Source organism: Hemiscyllium ocellatum, chromosome 15 (assembly GCF_020745735.1).
Source record: "Hemiscyllium ocellatum isolate sHemOce1 chromosome 15, sHemOce1.pat.X.cur, whole genome shotgun sequence".
NCBI classification, from domain to species: Eukaryota; Metazoa; Chordata; class Chondrichthyes; order Orectolobiformes; family Hemiscylliidae; genus Hemiscyllium; species Hemiscyllium ocellatum.
This window is the reverse complement of record NC_083415.1, coordinates 54,991,511-55,004,325: the sequence shown is the minus strand read 5'-3', so window position 1 is coordinate 55,004,325 and position 12,815 is coordinate 54,991,511. Positions and strand designations below refer to the sequence as shown.

Here is a 12,815-nt window from a genome sequence, read left to right as displayed (position 1 = left end):
TCTACCTCAGCTGAGATAGGCTGGAACATGCTGCATGGGTTTGAGAGAATTAGAAAAGTGATGTGAGGAGAAAGTATGCGATCGTACATTTAACCAACATAAGATTATAACATATGTACTGGTTGATTTTCAATCTCCATTTGGACTGGCCTCTCCTTGCAAGCCATTCTTTCCCAATACCTTGTCTCCCATCCAGAACAAGATTTCAGTTCTACACATCAGTCATCTAATGGGGACAAAAAGATGGGAAGGGTCAGGGTATCCTCCCGCTGGGGACACATGGAACCCAATTGGGAAAAAGCAGAATTCCCCAACTGAGGATTCAAACCTGAGTGATGGGCAGGTCTAGGAGTTTTCCAAACTGGGTCATCGAGCCAGATTGCTAAGGTGTGGTGATTGGTGTTCAGGGTTTCAGGGAAAGCCAAGTTGCTCCATTCCTCGGTAACATGGTGAACACTTCTGTGTGTGTTATTACACATTCTGCACTGGCACACAGTGGTTGTGGTATGTATCAAGACAGCTTCAACAATACCTATGAGGATAATGATGATAGGTGCAGAGTGACACTGTCAATGCCAAATATCCCTGGAAGTTACAAGAACAATTTGTAAAGATGTGGCTTGTTCCTTCATCATGGCTGTACCAGAATCCTGAACTCCTCCACTAACAGGTGCAGCCCTAAGGGTGGCACAGTGGCTCAGTGATTAGCACTGCAGCCTCACAGCACCAGGGATCCGGGTTCAATTCCGACCTCGGGTGACTGTCTGTGTGGAGTTTGCACGTTCTCCCCGTGTCTGCGTGGGTTTCCTCCGGGTGCTCCAGTTTCCTCCCACAGTCCAAAATGTGCAGGTTAGGTGAATTGGCCATGCTAAATTGCCACTTAGGGATGTGTAGTTTAGGTGCATTAGTCAGGGGTAAATATAGGGTAGGAGAATGAGTCTGGGTGGGTTACTCTTCGGAGGGTCGGTGTGGACTTGTTGGGCTGGAGGGTTTGTTTGCACACTATAGGGATTCTAATAAAGTAAAAGTTCCAATAACCGTTCAGGGAATGTTTCCATCCTGTAGACTGCAACAGTTCAATAAAGCCAGCACTACCTTTTCAAAGGAACCAAACATGCAGATGAGAAGCAGGGCCCTCCAGCCTACTCTAACATGGAGATGTACAGCCTGAAAACAGATCCTTCAATCCAACTTGTCCATGCTGGCCAGATATCCTAAACTAATAAGTCCCATTTGCCAGCACCCGGCCCATATCCTTCCAAACCCTTCCTATTCATATACCTATCCAGATGCCTTTTAAATGTTGCAATTGTACCAGCCTCCACCACTTCCTCTGGCAGTGCATTCCATACCCGTACCACCCTCATCTTAGGCCCTCTAGTTCTGGCCAAGGGAAAAGACCTTGGCTGTTTAATAAGGTCATGGCTGGTCTGATTACTCCATATTCCTGTCTACCTTGATAAACTTTCACCCCATTTCTTCTCAAAAATCTATCTCTCTATCTGCCTTAAAAATATTCAAGACTTGGCTTTCTTTTGAGAAAGAGAGTTCCAAGGATTTTCAATCCTCTGTGAAGTGGTGGGGGTAGAGTGGGGAACAATAAGCCTTATTTTTAAACAGTGACCCTTAGTTATAGTCCTCCTACAAATCCTTCCCATATGTGTGACATTAAGACATCTTTGGATTCTATATTTTCTAATTAAGTCTAATTATCTCCAGGGGATATAAGCCTACCTCTTTTCATAACATTAACCACCTACCTCCAGATATCCAACAAAGGATATGCAACAGAGGGGGTAAAGAAACAGTAAAAAAGAAGCTTGGAAATGAATTTCCTGGTATTACTGGAGCTCCTTTTTAAGAGTATATAAACCAAGTTGGACTGATATGTGGCATTGGCAAGTTTTGCTAGTTTTCCATCTGGAAACATGCAGTGATACCCAAAATCCTACAATATTTTTGTTAATGTTTCACATGCAAGTGATACAAAGCAGACATTGACAATGCAGTGATGCTCTCATGCTGCAATACTAATTACAGTGCTCTGCATCCAGGAATAACTGTGGTCGTGTCTGTCCAAAATATGTGTTTGTTCAAACCCAGAGCGATTCTGCTGGTTTGTGTGTAACATGTAGCGACTCCCTCTTCTGGTAAAACCCAGTGAGGACAGATTTTGTGAAACCGACCCACACTAAGAAAAGAACAAATACATGTTGCTACCCCAGCACAATCACTGGGTCCAGTTGCATTTCTGAAATTGGTTAACACCAATATTTCTTTGTGCCCTTTGATAGATACATGTTTTAAAAAATTAATTAGTCACAGATTCACATACTTGCCAAAAACCTTCTTGATGAAAGAATTTCATAACTTGAGAATAGGATTCGCATCCTATCACTTTGTCCAGCTTTTCACCTTTCCCTTTGCTCTTACCAGAGGGCAGCATGTACATGCCAGTAATTTTTGTCCATCTTGAGGAACCCAATAGAGATACAGCCCTAAATGAGCTCCTTTTAAAGTGGCTTTTATTCATAACTATCAACAGGACAGAAAAATGGCAATTCATTCAGAGAGAAAAAAAAATCATTCCTTTTCATATCATTCCAAGGGTTAATTAGACAGCTGGTTTGCACAACAGCAAAAACACTGTGAATGCTGGAAATATGAGACAAACACAGAGAATGCTGGAAAACCTCAATAGGTCGGGTGGCATCTGTGAAAAGAGAAACAAAGTTAGCATTTCAAGACTGGCATGATTCTTCTTGAGAACGACTGGAAGCTACGTACCCTGCAGTTCTGAAGAAGAGTCACATTAAAATCAAAACACAAACTGTTTCTCTCTGCACAGATGCTGCCAGACCTGCTGTTTTGAACATCCGAGGTGGAACAAGGAATTGCACTAACTTTTCTTGTGTTCCCATTGTTAAAATGTAAACGTGTTTCTGTATTTTATTTTGTAGATGCAAATTGCAGAATTGCTGACAGCTCACGGTGCGAGTCTCAACGCCAAGACGAACCTGAAAGAAACACCAATTGGTTAGTCATAGATGTAAGGTTGGCACCATTTGCCTTGCCCAACCAAAGACAGGTTAAGGCTGGGGAAGGGATAAGGTCCAAGGCTTGAATTCTTCAGGAATATTCTACATGCGACAGGAATATCATAGAAGTCACGAGCATACTTCTGATTCTGCTGTCTAGTCAGAAACATAATAATGGAATTGCTGACTGAAACAGCATTCAGTCCCTTACTTTATCTCTGTTTGTATCTCATTGAAATACTAATAATATCTCTGTCACATTTTAGAGTCTTATCTGTTCATGCAAGTGTGGGTCCTTCAGCTTTTGTATTTTGGAATGTTTTACATCAGAAATGTTTAGCTTCTTTGAGCTTTGCAAGTATCTTTATTGGCTCTGCTGTTAGGTTCTGATAATGTGCCCAGCATGGCAAACAGTAAATCTTGCTTTAAATTTTTCTTCTGTGCTGTAACTCACCCTGTGCCCTCCTCCATGCACCTGAAATCCTCCAGCCAATCACAAAATTGAGGCTGGGTGGGAAATAGCCAATAGTTGGCCACTTGAGGCCCTGAATTAGGGCAGAGGCAGTGGCAAGGCTACCCAGCCTGGTAATACTCCAGGGGAGACCATGACATTCTCCTCAATGACTCTATTCTTTCACACATTCATTGTATCAGATAATCTTCAACTTGCAAGGAAATTCAACCTGGTGTGTGGATTTTAGTGCCCCTAATTTGCACCCTATGAGATAATCCACTTTGTGAATTGAACCATCTGGTCTGAAAAATGGTACCTTAAGCAGTGCAGCCCTCCTAAAGTTTTGGCATTGCAGGGTCAGCCACAATTCTATAGACTCAGCCCACAATCTACAGATTGAGAGACAAGTGTGCTGCTGTTGGGTCATAGCACAGGCAGAAAGCACAGCCTACAGGTTCAACCTCAAAATGGTGCACTGTTGCATTAAAATTATCTGAAAAGGACTAATGTTACTTTTCCATTGTAGATCTCTGTGATGATGAGGAGTTCAGAGTCTTACTTCGACAGCTCAAGCACAAACATGATAGCATCCTGAAATCGCAGGGCAAGAACAAGTCATCTCTAAGCAGGAGAACCTCTAGCGCTGGAAGTCGAGGGTTAGTAGTTGCACCCTGATTGGTGAAAGATCTTCCAAGATGATTTACTTGGATGTCGCTTTCCTTGGTCACAGTTTCTGGCTTCTTTAGTTAACTTTCTGGGCCCCATTTTCTCTTAGTTGTAAAATAAAAATGGCCCTGAGTAATTTTGGTTGTTGGTCATGAACATATGATCTGGAATTCGAAATAACTCCACAAACAACACCAGTGAATCAAAGAATCGAATTCTTGCAATATGGAAGCAGGCCGTTCGGCCCATTGAGTCCACACCAATCCTCCGAATAGCATCTTACCCAGACCCTGTAACCCTGCATTTCCCCTGGCTAACCCACCTAGCTTGCCTAGACAATATGGGCAATTTCCCATGGCCAATCCATGCTAACCTGTACATCTTTGGACTATGGGAGGAAACTGGAGCACCCAGAGTAAACCCACACAGACACGGGAAGAATGTGAAGAATGTGCAAACTCCACATAGACAGTCACCCAAGGGTGGATTTGAACTTGGGTCCCTGGTGCTGTGAGGCAGCAGTGCTAACCACTGAGCCACCTTTATTTACATGTGAATAGTATTTGACACTGGTTCAGCTAGCACAGAGCCAGCTCCTAGAGTGAGCCAGAATCCCTAACACACCTGTTTATATCTGTCAGCCAGTACTCCCTGATTTGGACCAGAACAGATCAGAAAAGCAGATCAGGGAATGTTAACAGCTCCAGTCAGGGAACTCACATTCTGTGCAGTCCACCTGGCTGAGTTCATTCCAGTCATTGCGGAATTACTAATAAGCTTGATCAAGATGTATCCTCTCAAATAGGGGGCGGCACGGTGGCCCAGTGGTTAGCACTGCTGCCTCACAGCGCCAGGGACCCAGGTTCAATTCCCGTCTCAGGCGACTCTCTGTGTGGAGTTTGCACATTCGCCCCGTGTCTGCGTGGGTTTCCTCTGGATGCTCCTGTTTCCTCCCACAATCCAAAAATGTGCAGGTTAGGTGAATTGGCCATGCTAAATTGCACGTAGTGTTAGGTGAAGGGATAAATGTTGGAGAATGGGTCTGGGTGGGTTACTTCGGCGGGTCAGTGTGGACTTGTTGGGCCGAAGGGCCTGTTTCCACACTGTAAGTAATCTAATCTAAGTTCACTCAGGGAAACCCTGTATAATCCCCCATGCCTCTTCTCTCAGAGGTTTGTGAACCTTGGAATGATAGCCATAGATACTAAGTCATTAGCTATACTCACAACAGAGATCAATAGGTCTGAGGGATATGGGGATAGTGTAGAAAGGTGGAGATGAGTTAGAAGATCAGCCATGATCTTATTCAATGAAGGAGTAGGGTCGAGAGCCAAATGATGGACTCTAGTTTCTGTTTATGTTTGAATTGAGAAAGCTGGACACTGCTTTACTGGGGAATGCAAAAGAAAAACCAACAAGAAACTGAATAAAGGCAAAACACTGCAAATAATGGAGATAGACATAAAATCATAGAGTCATACAGCACAGAAGCAGACCCTTCGGTCCAAACAGTCCATGTCGAACATGATCCCAAACTAAATTAGTCCCAGCTCTCTGCTCCTGGCCCATATCTCTCCAAACCGTTCCTATTTATTCACTTATCCAAATGTCTTTTAAGCATTGTAATTGTATCCATATCCACCAGTTCTTCAGGAAGTTCATACCATGAGAAAACCACCCTCTGTGTAAAAAGATTGCCCCTCATGTCTATTTACAATCTCTCTCCTCTCCCCTTAAAAATGTGCCCCCTTGGGGAAGTTCAGCAGATCTGGCAACACCATTGCAGAGAAAAACAGAGTTAACGTTTCAAATTCAATGACTTTGGAAGTAAAGAGATGGAAAAGTCATGGCTTTTATGCTGTAGAAAGGGGATGTGGAGGGCAAATGAACAGAAAGGTAGACCAGGGAAGGTGAAGAGATTGGAAATCAAAGATGTCATTGAACAAAAGACAAAGGGAAAAATAATGATTCTAGAGAAGAAAGGGTATTGAAATGAAATAGGCAGTAATGACAAAATAAAGATAAACTCTGAATGAACCGTGAAAAACAGGATACAACGAGAAACAGAAGTTATCCTTCCTAAACCTTTCTTTCCGATGCTGTGGTTCTGTCAGCCAGTTGCTCTGCTTTGAACTGGAGCATGAGTACATCATTTGGCTTATTTCTTTAATACAATCATTGCTGATCCTATAGTATCTTCATATTCCATACTGTCGTTAGACCTCCAGGGAAATGATAGATGAGCCATGAATTTGGAATTGAAGAGCAGGGTCACAAGGGATACTCTTATTCCTGTTTTTCAATGATATTCTACCTTAACTCTACTGTCTGCTTCCCATACACATTGATCCTCTGAGAGACCAAAAGTCTATTTCTCCAAATGTTGAACATACTCTGTGACTGAACATCCACAATCCATTTGGATAGAAAATTCTAATGATTCACAAGCCTCTGAATGAAGATATTTTTCTTCCATTTCAGTTCTGATGAAGAGTCAATGGACTTGAAATGTTAACTCTGTTTTCTCCGCGCAGACACTGATAGGCCTGCTGAGTTTCACCAGCAATTTCTGTTTGTGCTTCAGCTCTTCAGCATCCACAATTCTTTGATTTATTATACTGAATAATAAGCTTCTTATCCTTCAACTGTATCCCCATGTTCTAGCTTCAGTCATCAGCAAAAACAGCCTTTCATGTGTCTACCCTTTCAAGCCCCTTTCAAATCTTTGTTTCAATTACATTATCTTTCGATCTTCTAAACACCAACAAATATGGAGTGAATCTCCTCAGCTTCTCATCACAGGCCTACACGTTCATTCAAGTATACAATCTAGTGAACATTGTTGTCCCACGTCCAAGGCAAGTATATCCTTCCTCAGGTTTGGAGACCAAACTGTGCATTCACTTCCCTTATCTCTGCTGCTTTTCCTGACCCATTATATTATTCACTACACATGAGGAAAGTGCTTTGGATATGTACATTTTCAATCACTTTTTCTGGCCTGCTTCCACACTGTAGGGATTCCATGATCCTGTAAACTCATCAAAGTCTTCGATAGGCAAATTAATAATAAGAGGGTGGTGAAGGGACCAAAAGGGGAGTTATGTATGGAGGCATGAGGCATGTTAGAGGCATTAAATGAATACTTTGCATCTGTCTTTCTCTACAAGCTGGATTCTGCCATGTTAGTGACATAGGAGGAAACTCCATCACTATAAGTCTTTAAAACACATAATGTGGAGGTTCTGGTGTTGGACTCGTGTGGACAAAGTTAAAAATCACACAACACCAGGTTAGATCCAACAGGTTTATTTGAAAGTACAAGCTTTCGGAGCACTGCTCCATCTTCAGGAAGCTAGTGGGACAGGATAATAGGACACAGAGTTTATCGTAAAAGATCAAAGTGTCACACAACTTTTGTTGCATCAGTTGTCTGACACTTTGACCTTTTATTATAGACTTTGTGTCCTATGATCCCGACCCACTAGCTACCTGACGAAGGAACATGGCTCCAAAAGCTTGTACTTTCAAATAAACCTGCTGGACTCTAATGTGGTGTTGTGATTTTTAACTTAAAACACATAAAAAGAGGTACAGGTTAGCTGTCAAAACCTAAAGGTGATATGGTAACCAGGACAAGATGAGATACATCCAATAAGATTGAGGAAGTGAGAGTGAAATTTGTAGAGACATTGCCAATAACCTTTCGCTCATCTCTGGCCTCAGAGGAGGAGCCGGACATTTGAACATTTATGTCCTTGTTCACAAAGTACTGTAAAGAGAAGCCTAGCAATTATAGACCAACCAGATTAAGTTCATGGTGGAGAAGCTTCTGTTACGTGAGATCGGATGAATAGTCACATGAAAAATGTGGGTTAAGGAAAAATTATAACAAACTACCTTGCTGAAGCCTTTTGAAGAGGTAATTGAGAGGGTTGATGAGGGTAGTATTATTGATATGGTGTACGTGGACTTCTAAAAGGCATTCAATACAATGCCATACTATAGACTTGTGAGAAAGGTTATAGAAGAAAATGGACAGTAACAACATAGACACAAATTTGTCTGAATGATAGGAAACAGTGTATTGGTTAATGTGTGTTTTTCAGGCTGGAAGGTTTATAGTGGAAAGTGGAGTTTGTCACCCTGCACAGGAGGTTAGATATAACACAGATACATTTAGAGTAATTAAGCACTGACATTGATCAATTGAAATACACTTGTCAATCAATCAACTGTCACTTCTCATATAGTGTAAAAATATTGTTACTCTTTGTTTTGGTATTTATTGCAAATTGTCTTGAAGAGTGAAAGATGAAAAACTTTGATGAAATACTCAAGTTGTGTACTACTAAACGACTGTAAATATTCCTTAAAGTGTAGGAAGTAAGAACACCAAGCTTGTATCCTGTGTGCTAATTTAAGGACTGGATTAGCTCCAGCGTGTGCACAGTATGTATTTGTGAGTTGAAACAATCCTGATAGACCTAGGATAGCTCCAATATGAAACTTGATGCAAATAGTAATGCCGGAATCCTGTTTCCTTTCAGGACGGTGGTGCGGCGAGCCAGTGTGTCGGACCGAAATAATTTGTACAGGAAAGAATGCGAGCAGGAAGCAATTATCTGGCAGCAGATGGGGCAGAAGGAAATGGAAAAGGAAATCGCAGGCAGTGACGGAGAAGATAAAGACTCCTACAAGGATCAGGAGAATGTGACCCCGGTAAAACTTTAGATAAAATATTTACCTGTCAGGGCTATCGTCCACCAGAATGTGATATTAAACTAAGCCTTCGTCTGTATGTCCCCTGCTAATGTTCTTGATCGGTTTAGCACTTCCCACTCCCTGGCCCCCGCTCTCATACTCATGTTTTGAATTAAAATCAAGTTTTGAAGGGTGGCATTGTATCTCAGTGGCTAGCACTGCTGCCTTGTTGCGTCAGGGACCCAGGCTCAATTCCAGCCTTGGATGACCGTGTAGAGTTTACACATTCTCTCCATGCTCGAAACGTCGAATTCTCTATTCCTGAGGTGCTGCCTAACCTGCTGTGCTTTGACCAACAACACATTTGCAGCCACATTCTCTCCATGTCTGCCTGGGTTTCCTCCCACAATCCAAAGATGTGCAGGTAATGTGGATTGGCCAAGCCCTATGTCGCCCCAAAGTGCCCAGGGATAAGCAGGGTAGCTGGATTAGCAATGGGGATTGGATATGTTTGTTTTCCCTGTCCGGGAGCAGCAGGAGACAGAGCAGAGGTGACGTTAGAGACCAGGAGGTTGCCTGGAAGGTAAGGACTTAGTGTAAATTTGGGCAGCGGCTAAGCCCGAGGTACTACACATGTAGTAACTCCCTCCTGTCCCCCTCCCCACCCTAACCAGAAGAAAAGGATTCTGTACGGCAAACTTTTTTTTCTTTTCTTTCATATATTTAAGTGCATTATTTGGTTTTAGTTAGTTGATATAAAGCTAAGGTTTACAATGGCAGGGGACCTAAGTCCCATGGCATGTGCCTCTTGTTCGATGTGGGAGCTCAGGGAAGTGGCTGACATTCCTGACTCTTACACTTGCAGGAAATGTGTCCAGCTGCAGCTCTTGTTTGACCGCATGACGACTCTGGAGCCGCGGATGGACTCACTGTGGAGCATCCGCGATGCTGAGGAGGTCGTGGATAGCACGTTTAGTGAACTGGTCACACCGCAGGTTAGAATTGCTGAGGGAGACAGTGAATGAGTGACCGAAAGACCATGAAAGAGTAGGAAGGCAGTGCAGGTATCCCCTGCGGTCATCTCCCTCCAAAACAGGTATATCGTTTTGGATACTGTTGGTGGACGTGGCTCATCAGGGGAGGGCAGTAGTTGCCAAGATCATGGCACCGTGGCGGGCACTGCTGTTCAGAAGGGCGGGAAAAAGACTCGTAGGGCCATAGTTATGGAGGATTCTATTGTGAGGGGTGTAGATAGGTCGTTCTGTGGCTTAAATACAGGACTCCCAGATGGTATGTTGCCTCCCAGGTGCTCAAGTCAGGGATGTCACCGATCGAGTGCAAAGCATTATAAAAGGGAAGGGTGAACTGCCAGTTGTTGTAGTGCATATAGGTACCAACGATGTAAGTAAAAAATGAGATGTCCTGAAAGCAGAATTCATGGAGCTCGGAGAGAAGTTAAAGGGGAGGACCTCAAAGGTAGTGAGGTCCACGTGCTAGCCTGCTTAGAAATGAAAGATTAGGCAGGATGAACACGTGGCTTGAGGGATTGTGCAGGAGGAAAGGGTTCAGATTTATGGGATATTGGGACTGGTTCTGGGGAAGGTGAGACTATTACAAATTGGATGGTCCACACCTGAACCTGACTGGAACTAATGTCCTTGGGGGAGTTTTTGTTACTGCTGTTGGGGAGGTTTTAAATTAATGTGGCAGGGGGATGGGAACCAGACAGAAGACTAGTAGACAGTGAGGTGGAAGGTAGAGACTGTAGGGATCATGAAGTTAGCATTACCAATGGGAAGAGTTGAGACAGAGAGCAGATGAATGCAAACGAACTGGTGGCCTGAAGTGCATATACTTTAATACAAGGGGTATAGTGGGTAAGGCAGATGAACTTAGGGCTTGGATTGGTGTCTGGGAGTATGACATTATTGCGATCACAGTGACTTGGTTGAAGGAAGGGCATGATTGGCAACTAAATGTTCCAGGATACAGATGCTTCAGACAAGACAGGGAGGGAAGTAAAATGGGGTTGGGGGGAGAAGTTGCATTGCTGGTCTGGGATGATATCACGGCTGTGCTAAAGGAGGACACTGTGGAGGGCTTGAGTAGTGAGGCATTATGAGTGAAGCTGAGAAATAAAAAGGATGCAGTTACATTGGTGGGGCTGTATTACAGACCTCCCAACAGTGAGCGTGAGGTAGAAGAACAAATAGGTAAACTGATTATGGAAAGATGTAGAGGCAACAGGATGGTGGTGATGGGAGATTATAATTTTCCCAACATTGACTGGGATACACTTAGTGTCAGAGATCTGGATGGGGCAGAATTTGTTAGGAGCATCCGGGAATGTTTTCTAGAGCAATATGTCAATAGTCGGACGAGGGAAGGGGCCATATTGGACCTGGTGTTGGGGAATGAGCCAGGCCAAGTGGTAGATGTTGCAGTGAGTGATTTCTTTGGGCATAGTGACCACAATTCTGTAAGTTTTAGAACACTCGTAGACAAAGATGAGAGTGGTTCAAAGGGAAGAGATCTAAACTGGGCCAAGGTCAATTATGTCAAAATTTAGTAGGAGCTGGGAAATGTGAATTGGGATCAGCTATTTGAAGGGAAGCCCACATTTGATATGTGGGAGGCTTTCAAAGACAGGTTTAAGATAGTGCAGTATAGGCATATCCCTTTGAACACAAGGTAGAGGAAAGGCAAGATTCATGAACCATGGATGACAGGAGAAACTGTACGACTAGCCAAGAGGAAAAGGAAAGCATACATAAGGTCCAGGCAACTAAGAACAGAACAAGCCTTCGATGAATATTGGGAGAGTAGACCAGTCTTAAATGAGGAATCAAGCAAGCTGAAACGGGTCATGAAATAACTTTAGCAAGCAGAATTAAGGAGAATCCCAAGCCCTTTTTTTCATATGTAAGAAGCAAGAGGTTAACTAGAGAAAGGGTTTGTCCACTAAAGGATAAGGAAGGAAGGTTGTGTGTTGAATCTGAGAAAATGGGTGAGATTCTCAATGATTACTTTGCATTAGCGTTCACTGAGGAGAGGGACATGATGAATGTTGAGATTAGAGATAGAAGTTTGAATACTCTGGATCACGTTGACATAAGGAGGGAAGATGTGTTGGGTAGGCTAAAGCATATTAAGGTGGACAAATCCCCAGGATCGGATAGGATCTATCCCAGGTTGCTGAGGAAGGCGAGAGAGGAGATAGCTGGGGCCCTGACAGATATCTTAGTAACATCCTTAAACACTGGTGAGAGGCTGGAGGACTGGAGGGTTGGTCATGTTGCCCCCCTGTAAAAGAAGGGTGGTAGGGATATTCCAGGTAACTACAGACCAGTGAGCCTGATGTCAGTGGTGGGAAAGTTGCTGGAGAAGGTACTGAGGGATAAAATCAGTTCTTATTTGGAAAAGAATGGGCTTATCAGTGATAGGCAACATGGTTTTGTGCGGGGGTAATCGTACCTTACCAACTTAGTAGAGTTCTTTGAGGAAGTGACCAAGTTGATAGATGAAGGAAGGGCTGTTGATATCATATACATGGACTTTAGTAAGGCGTTTGATAAGGTTCCCCATGGTAAACTAATGGAGAAAGTGAAGTCACATGATGTGCAGGGTGTTCTAGTTAGATGGATAAAGAACTGGTTGAGCAACAGGAGACAGAGAGTAGTAGTTGAAGGGAGTTTCTCAAAGTGGAGAAAGGTGACCAGTGGTGTTCCACAGGGGTCAGTGCTGAGGCCACTGTCGTTTGTGATAGACATAAACAATCTGGAAGAGGGTATTGGTGGTCTGATGAGTATGTTTGCAGATGACATGAAGATTGGTGGAGTAGCAGAAAGCATAGGGGACTTAAAAAAATACAGGAGAATATAGATAGACTGGAGAGTTGGCAGAGAAGCGGCAGATGGAGTTCAATCCAGGCAAATGTGAGGTGATGCATTTTG

At 43.2% G+C, this 12,815-nt stretch overlaps 1 protein-coding gene across 3 annotated transcripts in view; it reads left to right on the top strand.

Annotated features, from left to right (window-relative positions):
- Positions 1 to 12,815, top strand: part of LOC132822986 (protein phosphatase 1 regulatory inhibitor subunit 16B-like) — a 204,161-nt gene that overhangs the window by 177,714 nt on the left and 13,632 nt on the right. For all 3 annotated transcript variants that reach the window (XM_060836487.1, XM_060836489.1, XM_060836488.1), the window contains exons 8-10: positions 2,961 to 3,036; positions 4,019 to 4,148; positions 8,709 to 8,880. In XM_060836487.1, coding sequence (XP_060692470.1) covers positions 2,961 to 3,036; positions 4,019 to 4,148; positions 8,709 to 8,880 — 378 coding nt within the window. The remainder of the gene's footprint in view (positions 1 to 2,960; positions 3,037 to 4,018; positions 4,149 to 8,708; positions 8,881 to 12,815) is intronic.